Source organism: Eubalaena glacialis, chromosome 8 (assembly GCF_028564815.1).
Source record: "Eubalaena glacialis isolate mEubGla1 chromosome 8, mEubGla1.1.hap2.+ XY, whole genome shotgun sequence".
In the NCBI taxonomy this organism is placed as follows: domain Eukaryota; kingdom Metazoa; phylum Chordata; class Mammalia; order Artiodactyla; family Balaenidae; genus Eubalaena; species Eubalaena glacialis.
Genome location: NC_083723.1, coordinates 66,259,817 through 66,280,426, shown reverse-complemented (window position 1 = coordinate 66,280,426; position 20,610 = coordinate 66,259,817). Strand labels below are relative to the sequence as shown.

The window sequence follows — 20,610 nt, the reverse complement described above, 5'->3', positions numbered from 1 at the left end:
GGGAATGGGAGTGTGGTGTAGGAGGAATGGATTACGAAGGAGCACGAGGAAACTTTTTGTGGTGATGGATATGTTTATTATGTTGATGGTGATGATGCTTTCACAAATGTATACGTATGTCAGAAAAGATCAAATCTGACACTTGAAAATGTGTTTGTAATACATTAATTATACCACAGTAAAACTATGAAAAATTTAATAGAACCACATACTAAAAAGGATGAATATTACAGGATGTAAATTATCCCCCAATATCCCGGACGTTAACAAAAAAGCATATGGGAAAATGAAATATGGGGATTAAAGTTGCAAAATATTATTAAAAGCAAATCTCGAAAGGTTACATACTTTATGATTCCATTTATATAATATTCCCAAATGACAAACTTACAGAGATGAAAAATAGATTAATGGTTGCCAGGGGTTAGGATTGGAAACCATGGGGGAAGCTAGATGAAGGATACACAGGAATTTTCAGTACTGTTTTTGCAACTATATAATATGTAACTAATGAATCTATAATTATCTGAAAATTAAAAGTTTCTTTATTAAAACAACCTTTTGGATATTATTGTGTTCTCTAATGTGAAACAAAAATAGCATGTCAAAAAATCATCAGTTTTTTAGATCTTAAATCAGTAATAATGGTTGCTATGTAAACACTAGAAATTATGCTTTTATGGAAATGATGGCAATCTAACATTGCATTGTTGCAGATAGAAGACAGAGCAAGAATCATTTTATAATTTCTGCTTCTCCATCTAAATATTCAATACCTTAATTTTTTTCTCAGAGATTCTTATATTTCTCTGAGTAGATAATAGATACAGATGGTTAAAACATACATAAAAAGGGATACATTGAAAAGTCTTCCTCCAGCATCTGTCCTCCACCCACATACTTCATGCTCCCCCCAAATTAAACAACTACCATTAATTTCTTGCATATTCTTCCAGAATTTCTTTATGTCTGTGTAAGCATATGCAAATATCTGTTTTTTTAATCTTTCTTCCTGCTTTTACACAAAAGGAAGTTTACTGAATATTTTGCACAATACATTTTTTTAAACATTTTTACTGGAGTATAATTGCTTTACAATGGTGTGTTAGTTTCTGCTGTGTAACAAAGTGAATCAGCTATACATATACATACATCCCCATATCCACTCCCTCTTGCTCCTCCCTCCCACCCTCCCTATCCCACCCCTCTAAGTGGACACAAAGCACCGAGCTGATCTCCCTGTGCTATGCAGCTGCTTCCCACTAGCTATCTATTTTACATTTGGTAGTGTATATATGTCCATGCCACTCTCTCACTTCGTCCCAGCTTACCTTTCCCCCTCCCCGTGTCCTCGAGTCCATTCTCTACATCTGTGTCTTTATTCCTGTCCTGCCCCTAGGTTCTTCAGAACCTTTTTTTTTTTTTTAGATTCCATATATATGTGTTAGCGTACAGCATTTGTTTTTCTTTCTCACTTACCTCTGTATGACAGTCTCTAGGTCCATCCACCTGACTACAAATAACTCAATTTCGTTTCTTTTTATGGCTGAGTAATGTTCCCCTGTATATATGTGCCACATCTTCTTTATCCATTCATCTGTTGATGGACACTTAGGTTGCTTCCATGTCCTGGCTATTGTAAATAGAGCTGTAATGAACATTGTGGTACATGACTCTTTTTGAATTATATCAGGGTATATGCCCAGTAGTGGGCTTGCTGGGTCGTATGGTAGTCCATTTTTATTTTTTAAGGAACCTCCATACTGTTCTCCATAGTGGCTATATCAATTTACCACCAACAGTGCAAGAGAGTTCCGTTTTCTCCACACCCACTCCAGAATTTATTGTTTGTAGATTTTTTCATGATGGCCATTCTGACTAGTATGAGGTGATACCTCATTGAAGTTTTGATTTGCATTTTTCAATGATTAGTGATGTTGAGCATCCTTTCATGTGTTTGTTGGCAATCTGTATATCTTCTTTGGAGAAATGTCTATTTAGGTCTTCTGCCCATTTTTGGATTGGGTTGTTTGTCTTTTGGATACTGAGCTGCGTGAGCTGCTTGTAAATTTTGGAGATTAATCCTTTGTCAGTTGCTTCGTTTGCAAATATTTTCTCCCATTCTGAGGGTTGTCTTTTCCTCTTGTTTATGGTTTCCTTTGCTGTGCAAAAGCTTTTAAGTTTCATTAGGTCCCATTTGTTTATTTTTGGTTTTATTTCCATTACTCTAGGAGGTGGGTCAAAAAAGATCTTGCTGTGATTTATTCATAGAGTGTTCTGCCTATGTTTTCCTCTAAGAGTTTGATAGTGTCTGGCCTTACATTTAGGTCTTTAATCCATTTTGAGTTTATTTTTGTGTATGGTGTTAGGGAGTGTTCTAATTTCATTCTTTTACATGTAGCTGTCCAGTTTTCCCAGCACCACTTATTGAAGAGGCTGTATTTTCTCCATTGTATATTCTTGCCTCCTTTATCAAAGATAAGGTGACCATATGTGCGTGGGTTTATCTCTGGGCTTTCTATCCTGTTCCATTGATCTATATTTCTGTTTTTGTGCCCGTACCATACTGTCTTGATTATTGTAGCTTTGTAGTATAGTCTGAAGTCAGGGAGTCTGATTCCTCCAGCTCCATTTTTCTTCCTCAAGATTGCTTTGGCTATTCGGGGTCTTTTGTGTTTCCATACACATTGTGAAATTTTTTGTTCTAGTTCTGTGAAAAATGCCATTGATAGTTTGATAAGGATTGCATTGAATCTGTAGATTGCTTTGGATAGTATAGTCATTTTCACAATGTTGATTCTTCCAATCCAAGAACATGATATATCTCTTCATCTGCTTGTATCATCTTTAATTTCTTTCATCAGTGTCTTATAGTTTTCTGCATACAGGTCTTTTGTCTCCTTGTAGGTTTATTCCTAGGTATTTTCTTCTTTTTGTTGCAATGGTAAATGAGAGTGTTTCCTTAAATTCTCTTTCAGATTTTTCATCAATAGTATACAGGAATGCAAGTGACTTCTGTGCATTAATTTTGTATCCTGCTACTTTACCACATTCATTGATTAACTCTAGTAGTTTTCTGGTAGCATCTTTAGGATTATCTACATATAGTATCATGTCATCTGCAAACAGTGACAGTTTTACTTCTTCTTTTCCAATTTGGATTCCTATTATTTCTTTTTCTTCTCTGATTGCTGTGGCTGAAACTTCCAAAACTATGTTGAATAATAGTGGTGAGAGTGGGCAACCTTGTCTTGTTCCTGATCTTAGTGGAAATGGTTTCAGTTTTTCACCATTGAGAATGATGTTTGCTGTGGGTTTGTCATATATGGCCTTTATTATGTTGAGGAAAGTTCCCTCTATGCCTACTTTCTGGAGGGTGTTTATCATAAATGAGTGTTGAATTTTGTCGAAAGCTTTCTCTGCATCTATTGAGATGATCATATGGTTTTTGTCCTTCAGTTTGTTAATATGGTGTATCACGTTGATTGATTTGCGTATATTGAAGAATCCTTGCATTCCTGGGATAAACCCCACTAGATCATGGTGTATGATCCTTTTCATGTGCTGTTGGATTTGTTTGCTAGTGCTTTGTTGAGATTTTTTGCACCTATGTTCGTCAGTGATATTGGCCTCTAGTTTTCTTTTTTTGTGACATCTTTCTCTGATTTTGGTGTCAGGGTGATGGTAGCCTCGTAGAATGAGTTTGGGAGTGTTCCTCCCTCTGTTATATTTTGGAAGAGTTTGAGAAGGTTGGGTGTTAGCTCTTCTCTAAATGTTTGATAGAATTCACCTGTGAAGCCATCTGGTCCTGGGCTTTTGCTTGTTGGAAGATTTTTAATCACAGTCTCAATTTCAGTGCTTGTGATTTGTCTGTTTATATTTTCTATTTCTTCCTGGTTCAGTCTCAGAAGGTTGTACTTTTCTAAGAATTTGTCCATTTCTTCCAGGTTGTCCATTTTATTGGCATAGATTTGCTTGTAGTAATCTCTCATGATCCTTTGTATTTCTGCAGGGTCAGTTGTTACTTCTTCTTTTTCATTTTTAATTCTATTGATTTGAGTATTCTCCCTTTTTTTCTTGATGAGTCTGGCTAATGGTTTATCAATTTTGTTTATCTTCTCAAAGAACCATCTTTTAGTTTTATTGATTTTTGCTGTCGTTTCTTTCATTTCTTTTTCATTTATTTCTGATCTGATCTTTATGATTTCTTTTCTTCTGCTAACTTTGGGTTTTTTTGTTCTTCTTTCCCTAATTGCTTTAGGTGTAAGTTTAGGTTGTTTATTTGAGATGTTTCTTGTTTCTTGAGGTAGGATTGTATTGCTATAAACTTCCCTCTTAGAACTACTTTTGCTGCATCCCATAGGTTTTGGGTCGTCATGTGTTCATTGTCATTTGTTTCTAGGTATTTTGTGATTTCCTTTTGATTTCCTCAGTGATCTCTTGGTTATTTACTAGTGTATTGTTTAGCCTCCGTCGTAGTTTCCGTTGTTTTTGGTGTCTGCCCCCAGTGGGTAAGGTTTGTTCAGTGGGTTGTGTAGGCTTCCCCTCCTGGTGGAGGGGACTGGTGCCTGTGTTCTGGTGGATGAGGCTGGATCTTGTCTTTCTGGTGGGCAGGACCACGTCTGGTGGTGTGTTTTGGGGTGTCTGTGAAATTATTATGATTTTAGGCAGTCTCTCTGCTAATGGGTGGGGTTGTGTTTCTGTCTTGGTAGTTGTTTTTCATAGGGTGTCCAGCACTGTAGCTTGCTGGTCGTTGAGTGGAGCTGGGTCTTAGCGTTGAGACGGAGATCTCTGGGAGAGCTTTCACCATTTGATATTACATGGGGCCAGCAGGTCTTCGGTGGACCAATGTCCTGATCTTGGCTCTCCCATCTCAGAGGCTCAGGTCTGACACCCAGCTGGAGCACCAAGACACTGGCAGCCAGGCAGCTCAGAAGAAAAGGGAGGAAAAAAAAAAGAAAGAAAGAAAAAAAAATTAAATAAAGCAAAATAAATACCGTTATTAAAATAAAAATTAAAAAATATTAAAAGTAAAAAAATAAGGTAATAATAAAAAGGAAAGAAACAGAGAAGAGAGCAACCAAAGCAAAAAACAAATCCACCAATAATAATAAACTTAAAAGCTATACTAAAAAAACAAACCAAAAAAAACGGACAGACAGAACCCTAGGACAAATGGTAAAAACAAAGCTATACAGACAAAATCACACAAAGAAGCATAGGCATTCACACTCACAAAAACAGAAAAAGGAAAATATATATATATATATTTTAAAAAAGGAAGAGAGCAACCAAATCAGTAAACAAATCTACCAATGATAATAAGGTCTAAATCCTAAACAAAGATAAACATAAAACCAGAAACAAATTAGATGCAGAAGGCAAACCCCAAGTCTACAGTTGCTCCAAAAGTCTACTGCCTCAATTTGGGGATGATTCATTGTCTATTCAGGTATTCCACAAATGCAGGGTACATCAAGTTGATCATGGGGTTTTAATCCACTGCTCCTGAAGCTTCTGGGAGAAATTTCCCTTTCTCTTCTTTGTTCGCACAGTTCCTGGGGTTCAGCTTTGGATTTGGACCCACCTCTGCGTGTAGGTCGCCTGAGGCTGTCTGTTCCCCGCCCAGACAGGATGGGGTTAAAGGAGCAGCTCATTAGGGGGCTCTGGCTCACTCAGGCTGGGGGGAGGGATGGATACGGAACGCGGGGCGAGCCTGCGGGGGCAGAGGCCAGCGTGAGGTTGCAACAGCCTGAGGCCCACCGTGTGTTGCCCTGGATCACGGGACCCTGGCAGTGGTGGGCTGCACAGGCTCCCGGGAGGGGAGGTATGGATAGTGACCTGTGCTTGCACACAGGCTTCTTGGTGGCTGCAGCAGGAGCCTTAGTGTTTCATGCCCATCTCTGGTTTCCGTGCTGATAGCCGCAGCTCGTGCCCGTCTCTGGAGCTCGTTTAGGTGGTGCTCTGAATCCCCTCTCCTCACGCACCCCGAAACAATGGTCTGTTGCCTCTTAGGCAGTTCCGGACTTTTTCCCGGACTCCCTCCCGGCTAGCTGTGGCGCACTAGCCCCCTTCAGGCTGTGTTCACGCAGCCAGCCCCAGTCCTCTCCCTGGGATCTGACCTCTGAAGTCTGAGCCTCAGCTCCCAGCCCACACCCGTCCCGGTGGGTGAGCAGACAAGCCTCTCGGGCTGGTGAGTGCTGGTCGGCACCGCTCCTCTGTGCGGGAATCTCTCTGCTTTTCCCTCTGCACCCCTGTTGCTGTGCTCTCCTCTGTGGCTCTGAAGCTTACCCCCTCCGCCACCGGCAGTCTCCACCCGTGAAGGGGCTTCGTAGTGTGTGGAAACCTTTCCTCCTTCACAGCTCCCTCCCACTGGTGCAGGTCCCGTCCCTATTCTTTTGTCTCTGTTGTTCCTTTTTTCTTTTGCCCTACCTGGGTACGTGGGGAGTTTCTTGCCTTTTGGGAGGTCTGAGGTCTTCTGCCAGCGTTCAGTAGGTGTTCTGTAGGAGTTGTTCCACATGTCGATGTATTTCTGATGTATTTGTGGGGAGGAAGGTGATCTCTGCGTCTTACTGTTCCACCATCTTGAAGCTCCCCCCACACCATACATTTTTTGCTTAACCGTGTATCTTAGGAAAGTTTCCAGTTGGTTCATAGCTTCTTAATTATTTTTCTTTTGATGGTTTTACTATATTCCATTATATGGCCATGCTGTACTTTACGTCCTGGTCCCCTACCTGTTGACATTTACATTATTTCCAGACTTCTACTTTCATAAACAATACTACAGTTAATATCATTAAACATGTGTCATTTTCCTCTTGAACAAATATATGTGAATATATGAAATTGCCAGTTTTGACTTCTTTTTTTTTTTTTATAGGATTCTTTTTCTTTTTTTTTTTTTTAATTTTTATTTATTTATGGCTGTGTTGGGTCTTCGTTTCTGTGCGAGGGCTTTCTCTAGTTGCGGCAAGTGGGGGCCACTCTTCATCGCGATGTGCAGGCCCCCCATTATCGCGGCCTCTCTTGTTGCGGAGCACAGGCTCCAGACGCACAGGCTCAGTAATTGTGGCTCACGGGCCCAGTTGCTCCGCGGCATGTGGGATCCTCCCAGACCAGGGCTCGAACCTGTGTCCCCTGCACTGGCAGGCAGACTCTCAACCACTGCGCCACCAGGGAGGCCCCAGTATTGACTTCTTAATCTTGAAAAAATTTTATGTGGTTCAACCTAAAATCTGCATAATACATTTTCAGATGGTTAATTATTTGAGACCAAGTGTTTAGTGTCTTTTTGATTTTCTGATCCACTACCAGAGAACATGATTATTTGGATGCTTAAAAAAAGGAGTGGAGAACCTTCATTTAAATGTTGTTCAATATAGCTCAGGGGAACATTTCTCAAAGTCCTTTGCAGTAACTTCATTAAGTAACATGTCTAACTCTAACCCTGATCCAGCTCTATCAGGTTTTCTTGCCTCTAAATGAAAGCCTTTGCTCTCTCCTTAGTAACAGGCCTAAGAATAGATTTCTGAGACCCTTTATATTTCCCAAGGTGGTCTTGAAAAAAATATCTTTTCATCTGCTCTCAGTGTTATCCTCCGTTGGTCTTCGCAGTTATTGCAGCTTTAATTACATAAGTCATTAGGTCTTATGTAATACATCATGTTCTCTGAAAAAAGCTGACTTTTGGTACGTGTGGCAAATAGATGAAGTATGTTCTTCTACACAATGAGCCAACCAGTTGGAGTCTTGGATTCTCTAACACCAATTGTGTGTGTTTGTGTATGAGAGGGAGTTAGTAAATTTAACAATTGGTGACTATAGGTGAAGGTGAATAATCAAGGATGTTCATTGTACTATTCTTTCACATTTCCTGTAGATTTAATATTTTTCACAATAAAAAGTTGAGAGAAAGCATATTCTTTGCTAAGATTGTTTACTGTGAATTAGGAGCTGCTGCTTCATTACCTATCATGTTCTGTTATTGTTTTGCTATTTCTAGATCTGTAGACATCTTAGAAACTCCTCCCCAGACTTAAAAAAAATAAGTGATGATAGAAATTTATAGTTATTGAGGGGGTTTCCTCTGTGCCACATGTTGGGCTCAGCATTTTATGTGGATGATATCATTTAAGCCTCTTATCAATCTGTTACTATCTTTTTCATTTTTCATATCAGACCACTCAGGCACAGTGAAGTTAAATAACTTGCTTCAAGTCACACAGGTGTAATGTAGAAATGCCACTTGCCACCAGACTGGCTATCATAATACTTGACCTGGACTTCACTTGACCTGGTCTTTATTTTGACCCAAAGTATTTTGAAGTAAGAGATAGGTTATCCTCTGGCTAAAACTCTTAACAACAGTCGACTGATCCAGATAATATGATAATCTGAAGGCCTCATGAAAGACTACAAACGGATAAACATGGAGAGTGAAATTGACAAGTTTTTTGACACATTAATTAGCAAAGCTGTATGAAAAAGAATAGCTTTGTATATATATAGTAGTCGGAACCTTCCTGCTCCTTTTCTGAGTTTGCTTCTTTTGTATATGCTTACCAGCCTGCTAAGAGGCATTATTGCCCTTTTTCTATATATTTTCTGTGCTTTTCCCTCATTGACTCTTTCCATCAGAGCTTTCCTAAGAAATGACTCTTCGATAAGATACCATAGGGGGCTTTCCCTGTCTCTTATTAACTCCTCTAATCCTCCCCAACCCCCCAACTTATACCTACCAGTTTTCCTTCTAGCAGTTTTTCTTTTCTATTCTTTTGTTCACAAAACTGAGACTATATTTTATGTAGTTTTGTAGCCTGATTTTTTTCTACTTTAATGGACTTTTTTTTCATGTCATTAATTTTGAAGAGCTTCTTATTGATGAATAACTTACATACAGAAACATATACAAATGACGAGTTCATTGACTTTTCATAAAATGTCATTAGCATCCATATCAAGAAATAGAAATGACAGAATCCTAGAATCTCCCCCCAACCAACCCCTTTCAGTCACTCCACCCAACTCCCCAAATTATCCTGACTTCTAACCACATGGATTGTTTTGTGTGTATGAAATGTATGTAAATGAATCATATAGTGTGTAAGTTCTTGATGCATATTGCCAAATAGCTTTCAAGAAAGGTTTTACTGGTTTCCTTTCCTACTAGCACAGTATTTGACACATAGGTATTCAATAAAATTTTGTCTACATGAACTGAATGTACTAAATTCTTTTATATCCTAGGGTCTGTTTCTGAGGTTTTTTTGTCATTGATCTGTCTTCTTTACAGTTCATTATTGTTTTAATTAATTTAGATTTTAAAAAATTTAAGTGTGTAGGGCACAAATTTCCCCCTATCCTTATTTTTTTTCAAAAAATTATCTTGCTTGATTGTTCTCGCTTCTTAAATTTTCACTAGTAAAATTTTAAAATACATTGCCAAATTCAGTAGGGATTTTATTGGAATTACCTCACTGATATTTCTATACACTTACCTGGGAAGAATTGACACATTTATGTGTATATAATACTACCTAGGCATGATTCTCCATTTATTCAAGTATTTTTATTAAATGTCACTCAGTAACGTTTATAGGTTTATTCACACAGGACCTCTTTTTTTAAAAAAAAGTTACTTTCAAATATTTTACATTTTGTGACCTTTTGGAATTGGATAATTTCTTTCCATTATATTTCATAACTAGTTATTTGAAAGCTATTGAGTTTATATATTCATTTTGTATTCTTCTTCCTTACTGAGCTGTTATTAATGCTAACAGTTTTTGTTTGGGTTTTGGACCATAAATGCTTTGGGGATTGGGGCCATTTAATTTCTGAATTCAGAAAGGGAGAAATTGATACCTGGAATAAAGGAATAGAAAAACAGTAATCTGGAAAACTACTTTAAAAATAGAATTGTAGAATTCTGATCATTTGCAAAACTCCATTTTTTTCATGCATCTTTGTCAAATTCAAACCATTTTCTCTAGCTTATATTTTTGAATGAAGAAGCAAATTACAGAGTTAAACATAAAATTAATGGAGAAAATTTTAAATGTGAAAATAATCTCTCATTACATTAGGCAAATTACTCATACGATGAAAACCACATCATTTACTGTTTGTGTTACTCTAAATTTATTTCCATTCTCTCATTTTTAGAATTTCCCTTTTCTTATCTGTTCTCTGTTTTGCTTCTGTTTCTTTATAGGAATACAGTAGTTTGGGAAGAAATTTTTTTAATACTAATGGAAAATAAACTTCAGAGTAAATGAGAAAAAAGGAAAAATTTCAGGGGTTTTTTCAGATTTTTTTACTCACTGTATTCTCATGTACCTTTCTGTTCTGGTTAAGTCTCATGATTCTCTATCTCCATACACCATTTATCTATCTGAAACCTTTACACGTGTGTACATGTGAGACACACTTGTTTGTGACACAGATTGTCTTATATATATATATATCACTTCCTTCTCAGAGGTAAGACAGTATGTCTAGGTCATGCATATACAAGCTCTTGCACATATAATAAAAATAAAAATTTCTCAGTTAAATAGTTTTAATTTTTTAAACTTTTAAATTTATTTTATTTTCTTTTTTATTCGTTTTAAACTGTAGGGTTTTTGTTTAATCTTAAGAATAGTTTTAAGTACCTAGAAACTTGAGTCTCAAATGTAATCAGAAAATAATACATTAATCCTAGTTAATCCACATTATTGACTTTCTGTGTCTACATCAGCAACAATAGCAGAATGTCTGGTGTATAAACTCTTGCGTGGACACACACTCAGTGGCCAAACCTGATCTAGAAATGAACTGTCCTCTTCTGATATGGTAGTTTTGCTATCTTAGAGTCTCATTTAATCCTTGTAAGAGACAAGCTGGTTGTACTATCTTGTCTTATTTGTAAAATGAAACTAGGTCGTGTCACTTATAGATTGTTGTAACCTGCTCTAAGTGGTCTGTAAGCCAAGGCTGGTGTTATTAAAATACACGTTTCCTTTGTCAAAATAAAAAGAATTCACTCTCTCTGTATGACAGTAGAATTGGAGTATGAGAATGTAAGAATCCCTGTCTTTTGTAGAATAGAAATTATCTTTTTAAAAAGGTGGATTCTGTAGGGGGTGTTTCTGTGGGTGTTTGTTAAGCTTTGGGGCTGGAAGGTGAGCATGAGAGTGGACAGTAAAGACATCATGTTCCATGTCTCACTTATAAAATGGGTTTGAAAGTAGGGATGGAGGATAGTAGCCAAGATAAGCTCAAAGGTTGCTTCTGTGTCTTAACTACCAAATTCTGGTTTGAAAGATGAACTCTTGTAAATTGTTGAAGTAAAGTGATATGCTTTCATTAGAGAGATGTAAAACTGGTTCTAAGTCCTTAAGAGAAAATAGAAATGAAACATCAGAGCCAGAAACAATTACATCAATTGACTACTTAAAAAACCAATAACAAAACTGCTTCAACAGAGACCCTGTGGCATTCACTTTGTTTTGCACAATGTTATAAAGCAGTCAGTACTTCTGGTTAAGCGAAATGAAACCAGAAATAGACATTGCACTCTGTCTACTCTCGTTTAGTACATTCGCAAAAAGGAGGCTAAGTAAAGAAGAAATTTAAGATGAAAAATGGATCGTGTTTGCCTATGAGAGTATGCCATTCTGAAGGTGGATATTGTTCAAGGAGAGAATTCAGAATTAACTGTTTCGTTTTACAATTCTATGAGAAGGGATGTGGGTCTTGAACCCAGACAGAGTTTAGTTAGAATACTGGCTCTACCACTTAGGCATTTTATGATGCTAGGAACTTTAAAATCTCTTTTTCATTATTTTCTTCACCTGTTAAATAAGCAAAATTATTTCTTCTTCATAAAGTTGTTGCGAAGATTTTGTCTCTCCATTCAAGCTGTCACAATTTCCTTGAAGAGTAGAAAAATCATATTTGCTTAAAATCTTTTAAGGAAAAGTGCTATATAAGAAAATAAACACAACTAGCCTGGTTGCACATTATTGTATTATCTGAAGGTATTTTTAAATTTGTTTCTGCCCCTCCTTCTTAGAAAGATTCCTTAATTATCTGAATTGTGTTAGAGTTTTTGTTACACGTGAAACATCCCTGGGTAACTACGCATACTACATTCACTCACTTATGAGTGAAAATGGTAAAAAGGTGAAAAGGGTAAAGGATTAGTTCTGTTTTGGTTGATGGGTTAAAGGAGCCATTGAAATCTCTACCACTGTCTCTGTGTTTATCCTTATATCATATCTATATATTCTAACCTACCAAACTATTCCTCTCATTTATTTTCCGTTTATTTTGAAATAATTTCAAACTTGTAGAAAATTTGCAAAAAAATGGTACAAAGAGCTTATTGTTTTACCACTTGAACGTAAATTAACAATATGATATGTCATTACTTCCAAATACTTGAGTGTGTATTTCCCCAAAGCAGGGATACCTCCTGCGTCAGCTATCAACACCAGGAAATTAACCGTCAAAGCTGTAGATGCTTATTTATCATTTATTTATGGATATTTTAATGGAGTATAATCTGTTATTATCATTATCTATTATGCTGCTTAAAATGGACCAGTCTGGGCCAGCAGAAGGCCCTCCAAATCGTCGCCCTCCTTCTTCGAGCGCTTCACGGCACAGTGAGATGAGCCAGGCCCATCTTCAGTAGCCTGCACCAGGCCACTGCTGCCTCAGCCTCCCCCCTCTTCTCACTTGTTCTTCATCTTCCTGCCCCTTCTTACCTTGCTGGGACTCAATTGTTTAGGAAGAGAAAGAAAAGGAAGAAAGACCCAGAGAGCTAGCTAGCTAGCTAGACTGACTGAAAAAAAAATGTTCTGCCCATAGAAATTGGGAAATAAAAAGACAAGCTTAATCTTGTAGGGAAACAGTTTGGATAACCAGGAATGACAGCTAAGCCCCAAATAATTTATCTATTTTGATTTTGGAACGTGTCTTTGTTTAGGCTACTAGAACAAAACATCAGAGACTAGGTAGCTTATAAATAACGGAGATTTATTTCTCACGGTTCTGGAGGCTGGGAAGTCCAAGATCACATCACCAGCATTGTTGCTTTCTGGTGAGGGTCCTCTCCCTGGTTCAGAGCTGAGGCCTTTTCGCCATGTCCTCACATGGTGAAAAGAGCTAGGGATCTCCGTGGGGTCTCTTTCATTCCTGAAGTTTCCACCCTTGTGACTTAAGCACCTCCCAAAGGCCTCACCTCCTAATACCATCATCTTTGGGGCTTTGGATGTCAACATATGAATTTTGAGGGGAAACATTCAGACCACAGTATCATGTTTTTGTCTTCTACTGATATTTGAATATGGATGGGTCCATTTACGGTTTTGAGAACTCAGGGCGTAAATCTAAGTTCCCCCAGCTATTTATCCCACTATTATATACTGTCTTCCAGTCTGAGAAACAACTTCTTAAGCACACTCTTTGCTGTAATCTTAAAATCAGGCTTAACAAAAAACTATATTCTTTTTATGCTTTTCTTTGCAACTTCTTTTGCAAAGAGATGGGTAGGTAGATGCGTGGTCTACAGATCAGTTGACACCATACAGAGAAGTAAGCATTTAGTATTTTCCCCCTCAAGAAGCCGGGTGGGGAGAGCTAGGTTTTGCTTTTTCCTTAGATTGAGATGCTCTGTCTGTTGCTCCTGTGCTCTGGTTTCGGGGGCCTTGGTCTCACTAGGGTTGATGTGCTTTTTTATAGGGTGAAGAGGGGGAATATGATAGCCACAGGAGGGAGGTTTGCTTCATTAAGTCTGGAGGTGGTCAACGTGGCTAGTGGGGAAAGGGGATAAATTTGATTGAGACAGGTTGATTTGAATGAAGCAACTACTCTTAGACAGCTTTACATAACAGAGCTGCTTGGTTAATAGTGTGTCTTTTCTTTTTTTTTTTTTAATATTAAATATAGTTTAATCTTAAGGTCTTTCATTTCAGTCAAAAATCCATAAACGTAGATTAGTTTGGACTGTATGACAGAGGAGACAATAAAACTTGTTCTCAAATACATGCCAATACATTTTCTTGAAACAAAACCTCAGCAAACGAGAACCTCCATACTGTGCATGGGGATAACTAAAACCTTTATTAGATATGGTTTCCAATAACAATATGAAAATTGGAATTATCAATTCAGAGAGCAGTGAAGTTTGAAATTTTAAAAAGTAGGCTAGATATTAGGTAGGGGATAAAGGGTAAAGGAAGACGAAAATGTTTAGTACTATTCCGTATCTCCCCTCTGTACACAATGTTGCATATATACAACTACTCCATTTTAATTTTACTGATTTTATATAACAGTGAAATCCCCTGAAGCAAGCTAGGGTTTACAGATGGTGTCCAACTTGGGGGGAAAAAAAGTAGAAACACACTTGATTAACAGTTTTCACCCACACATTTTAGACAGACATTTTTTTTCTTTTTTTGCCAAGATTTTCATAGTAAATTCATAAATATAGGAAATACTTTCACTCCTTCAGTGTTAAAATAGAAAACCAAACAGTGCCAACAGTAGTGGCTTAATTACTGGCATACAAGAAAAACACAACACCAATGGGTTTTCTTCACTGTGCATTTTAAATAATATGTGCATGTTTCATTTTTACAGTTATAGATTTTCTCGTCTGTTATAGACAACAGCACTTAATAGTCTTGATCCATTGAGATGTTGCTTTCAATTTGAAATATTGTGTGTATACATGTATATAAAAAATAAACCAATGTATGAGTCATCTGACAGATGTTTAAGATCAATAAAAGCTTATTTTTGAACATGCAGTTAGAAGAGAGGGAAGCAAGCCAACCTCTCTACATTGTCTTGTTGCTGTCTTGTTTTTGCAGTGGTATCAATAGTGGTTTTTGGAGGGAACCCTGTGCCTTCAACCTATCTAAGACCAGATACCACCATCAACAAGAGGGGGAGAGGAGATGGGAAAAGGGAGGTGGGCAGGGGTTAAATGTCAAATTTTAAAAGTGTACATTTTGTGTTCTTTCTAGGTACAGGATAAAAACAGATCAATGAGGAAAAAATTTATAATTAGGAAAAAACTGGAATCAAATCAAGACATAATAGCCGAATTAAGTTCTTTTAATAGATTGCATATGTCTATTCTATCATAGTTCTTTAAGCCTTAAAAAAATGTTATTGAAGATTGGAATTTGTTTTTACATGTTGCAATTAGGCACGTGTCCGGATGAATTCTAATTTCACTGAGCCAGCCCCTAGAAGACTACTGAATTTATTTGAAATCACTGTCATGAAGATATAAGTATATAATAGGGATTTAGTAAACAAATTCTAATTTCAAGAATATCGAATTCATGAAACTCAGCAATACTGTAGAATTTTGTGGTAATAAATTAGAAATTTAAGTTTTAAGTACATAAACATAATACAGTTTTCATAACTTAAAAGTGACAAATGGTTTTATTGTTTAACCAGGCTTGAAATTAATGATTTCTTCTTTACAAACTGAAAGAAGTGCAGATTTTTTTGAACATGAAAACTATTTTTAGAGGGATTTTTAAAATATCACAAATATGTTAGTACATATTTCTAATGCAGTACTATGTTTTTTAAAGAAGGCATTTTAAAATTTGCCAAATACATATCAGTAGTAACCTTTAAAATACAGCATTAAATACAATAAGATACATAAAAATACTTTATCAGAATTCCTTTGGAAGCTTAGCCACCTCTTATAATTCATGCAGTTTTCTCAAACTCACTGTAGCTACATAGAACCTGGTAAAATCTCTTCTCTGCAGAAATCCTGTCCAAACTTTACAATAGAGCTGTGATTATTGATGTCTCCGTAAGCCTTTTTGTTCAGCCTCTACCTTTCACTCACTTCTAAGTGCTATTAATAAACTTATTTCCTTTTACCAATCATAGTGCATCCTCTTTAGCTTCCTTTATTTATCCCATAGTTTCATCAGAAACTTGTATTTCTGAAACCGTGTGCCACCCTCCTCATGACAAGGCCACATTTGCTGTAATGTGTCAGTCAAACAGTAGCTATTTCATAAGGGCCTACCATGTACGTACTGGGTGCCAGCTACTGTACTAGGTGCTGGGGATATTGTGGCACATAAATACGTCATTGTCCTGGTGGAGCTGACAGTCTAGTGGAAACAACAACTGTTAAACAAGTAGGTGCAAATAATTAAATGACTGAGAATGTGGGGAGTGCTTTGGAGAATGGGAATAAATGGGAGCATGTGAAGGGGGCATGGGTTCTACTGGGTCGTGAGGTAGTGAGATGTGAAGATAGAGTACATATCAGCTGGTTGAGGTCTAGGTTGAGGAATGTTGCAGGCAAAGAGTGATCCTTGCTCTTGCCATCATCACTTTTCACCTTGTCATCAAGTAAATTCTCATACTTTTTAGCCATGCCACCTGCTCATTCTCACCGGGGCACTTCTTTCTTCTTAATGGGTTTCTGCCCTTATACCTTTCTGATTTTGTGCTGTCAACCTATTTTGGAGCTCCTGACGTCAGTGTCCCCTCGTTGTTAGACTAGGATCTACCAGTGTTGGGCTCTCCAAGTCTGATTTGTCCACTGCCTCCTACCCTCTTACTCTCTTCTTCTTTTCCTTCTCTTAACTTCTCGGGTTTCGTGGGATTCCTGTGGGAAAAAAATTCAAGCCAGCAGTGGGGACCTTAGAATTTATTTGTTGATATTGATCTCGTCCACCCAAAGCCTGGATTTCATTGTCAGCCACCTCCCTGCCCCATCCTAGTGACATCAAGGCTTAAGGGGCTTGAAAAATATCTCTTCCTAAGAGGAAGTTTAGGTGTTTTGCATTAGATGTTTAAAACATAGGCATATTAGCACTGAAGTTTTGCATGACCTATAATTGTGCTTCATCTGTTTATCTAGTACTTTATATTTTAGATTTCTTGATTCAAGTTATTCAAAAATTTCAATTTTTATGACCAGCAGTTGAGATTTTTTTTTAAAAAGTATAGCATGTTGATATGCAGTGTTGTTACCACTGTGTTGTTACCTTGTTACCTGGTAATGTATATACAAATAAGTTTGCAGATACACATGGACAGAAACAACATTATTGTACTAGTACAGAGTGGCCAAAGTGTGTTCAAACTGTTTCTTGTAGCCAGGCCCTTTATTGGGCCATAACGAATTCTGTAGCAGAAAGAAAGAAAACACACATTTTGCTTCACTTGGTTTTTCTTTTTTTCTTTAAATATATATATGTATTTAAATAACAACATAAATATGGAATAAATACTAATTATAACATCTGTATGTAAACACTTAATTAGAACAAAACTAAAATAAATTGTAAAATACTGTATTGACCAGCGGTAGACTTACCTTTAACTTCTACGATTTTATTGCTCTAAATAGAGAATAGCACATCTTATTTTTTAAATTTTTATATTTAATTATGGTAAAATACACATAAGTTTTACCATCTTAACCATTTTTAAATGTACAGTTCAGTTTTGTTAAGTACATTCACAATGTTGTAAGTCAGTCTCTAGAACTCTGATATTGCAAAACTCAAACTCTCTACCTACCTATTAAACAACAGCTCTCCACTTCCTCTTCCCTCCAGCCCCTGGCAACCACCATTCTACTTTCTATCTCTATGAATTTGACTATTCTAGGCATTCATGTAAAAGTAATCATACAGTATGTATCTTTTTGTGACTGACATTTTACTTGACACAGTGCCTTCAAGGTTTATCCATGTTGTAGCATTATGTCAGAATTTCCTTCCTTGAAAGGCTGAATAATACTCCATTGTATGTATTCATATACCGCATTTTGTTTATCCACTCACCTGTTGATGGACACTTGGGTTGCTTCCGCATTTTGACACTTATGAAAGATGCCGCTGTGAACATGGTGTGCAAATATTTCTTCAAGACCCTGCTTTCAGTTCTTTTGGGAATTTATTGGGCCCCAACTTTAGCACAGGGATATGTACGTACTCTCTAAATATTTAAACAATGTGAGAGGGAAGGAGAAAAGGAGGGAGGGGACAGTCATTCCCAAAATTAGGCAGATGATAATCTGTCAGCCATGTAAGCTTATCTCAGTCAGTTTATCTCAGTGTTTCTCAAAGTATTGTTTGTGAATCAACTACATTAGAATCTCCTGGAATGCTTACTAAAAATTTAGATTTTTAGGCCCTTCACTAAACTTTGCAAGTCTGAATCTCCTGTGAGAATCAGGAATTTGCACCTCAGGTGATTTTTACACATACTGAAATGTGAGGTGCAGTGCCCCACTGGCAAGGAGATGTCTCATAATTTACTTGCTGATGCATATGAAGGTCCTGCTCTCTGCTACTTTCAGCCCCTGCTTTCCCTTAAGGCACATTCATCCCAGGCTAGCCCATGATCCACTTTCTTTTCCATTCTGTCTGTATATTATAGCCCAACTAAAAGTTCCATAAATATAACAAAGGATGGTCAGGCCTGAGTTCGCAATCCTCAACTTTGACCCAGGCCCAGTCAGGGTCCTTCCTCCTCAGGAGGCTAATTGGTGATTCACTGTTGCTCTTTACCTGCTTCTAGTTAGTAGACCAGCGAACAGATTAGGACTTTCTCCCTCAGACCTTGTGGTGTTTAGTTTTACCTGAGTTCTGAAAGGGGCCAAATCTCTTGTCTTATATAAGCATTTTAAATATGACATATTGTGACCCTCAGGACAGTGATGTCACACACTTATATTGTATAACTAAATGAGAAGTGTGACATCTTCAGTAAAGCCAACCAGCCTCTTTTGCATTTTGAAAGCAAACTCGTTGTCTTCATCTAGTAATCACATCATGCCACCTCATCACATCCACCACGTGTGGCTTTGCTTCTAGTTGTGATTTGCAAGTGATTCATTTTTGTAATATCAACTTTTCTTCAATACTGGTATTTTTAGAAATATTCTCTTCAAACTTTTGTGTGATACAAGAGCATATTTATATATTTGACTTCCATTAAAAGTAATGATACTGACTGATACATACTTTATTTTTAATGAAAGGACCTGGAGGGAAGAAAAGCCCTAATATGAAGCTTGTTTTTGTTACAGCTGGCCACTTTTTCCACAGTGTGCTTCTTTCAGATTTCTATTCCTTAGTTGATTTGGTACTCCCATAATTTTCAGTTTTTGGCTAATTTTTACAACCAGTTTTTGTGATTTCCATTTTCTTGGCTGAAATCCCCTCTAGAATGTAAATGCTGTGAGGGCAGGAATGGTATTGCTGTAGTTCACATGGTGCCCAGCATGATAATATGGCACATAAATAGGTATTTAACAAATATTTGTTGAATGAATGAAACAACGTGAAGCTGATTGTAATGTTTCATGTACTGCTTTTATTGTTTCTGCTAGAAATTTTCTTTGCAGTTTTCTGTTACACTACAACTCTTTGATCAATGTAAGAACTCAATTTCAAGAGATTGACAGCTTACCTACCTAATATCTCTGATTAGACCAACTGATGCTATAGGTTGAAACACACATTTGCTCTCATGGGGTCACTTATTTTTCTATGTGGAAAACTGACTGAGCAGAACTCCTGACACCAACAAGTAATTCTACAGGTTTATTCTGTTGGTTGCAAAGGAGACGGGACACTCTTGAGTGTGAGTGACTTGATGCCAGTGATCTCCAGCCTAGGTTGCATTATTGGTGATGGATCAATGCCATCATCTTCACCTACAACAGGCAGAACATTTGAGTCTTTGTTTCAGGATACCAGATAAACTGGTAGAGTGAGCCTTTTTTTTTTTTTTTTCTATTTACAGATTTATGTTTCAAACCATACACACTGAAAATCCTTTTTGTGTCAGTCCTGTTTGTTTGCAACAGGGCCTATAGAACCTGTCCGAGGACTGCTCAGAGCCGCCCTTTGTGTAGAGCTTTCTTTCAGCATCATTTTGGGATTCAGGGTCAGGAGTGATCAGCCCAACGTACTCTTGCAGTATGTAGATTTACTCTGATTTAAGAAAGCTATTAACAAAAAACCTTTGAATGCATATTTGTACAGCGTGATACAATATTGTACAAATGTACAAGTACAAAGTTAATTTGGCCTTTTGAGTTTCTAGTCTTCCAGCCTAAAAGAATGCCTGGGCTTAACTGTTTAACATAGTGTTAAATACTTAATTGATGTTTTTAGATTGCTTAAAATCTTCCAGAAAAATTTTTAGTCATAGCTACAAAGTGACAAGATTCAGAACTAAAGAAATCTGTGGAATCCTAGGACAAGTTAATTAAGAGCAGGCCGGGAGGACTGATCAGTGAGTCTGACTTCAGTTGGATTTGCTGGTATTCTTACTTCTGTGAGTCAGTGCCTTTAAGTATCCAGTGTGACCCTAAGCTTTCAATGCAGTAAGCAAAGTTTTAGCTGTATGATTTTTAATAGCAGTCATAATGTTGAAATCTAACATGATGCCTAAAAGTTGTATATAAATACGTGTTAAAATTAAAATCCACACTCATGTCTTATAAAATACATTGCCTGTTTTACTGAACCCTTAATTTTAATTTTTCTTCATGTTTTAACAACTTTTTATAAGCCCTTAGTGAGTGTGTGTGTAGAA

At 37.1% G+C, this 20,610-nt stretch overlaps 2 protein-coding genes across 2 annotated transcripts in view; both read left to right on the top strand.

The window, feature by feature from the left end:
• The window catches only part of UMAD1 (UBAP1-MVB12-associated (UMA) domain containing 1), a 243,866-nt gene that overhangs the window by 135,597 nt on the left and 87,659 nt on the right, over nucleotides 1-20,610 (top strand). The window lies entirely within an intron of this gene.
• LOC133097022 (protein transport protein Sec61 subunit alpha-like) overlaps nucleotides 1-20,610 on the top strand; it is a 58,514-nt gene that overhangs the window by 34,822 nt on the left and 3,082 nt on the right. The window contains 1 exon segment of the mRNA XM_061199021.1: nucleotides 19,877-19,977. Within this exon segment, the coding sequence (XP_061055004.1) occupies nucleotides 19,877-19,977 (101 nt within the window).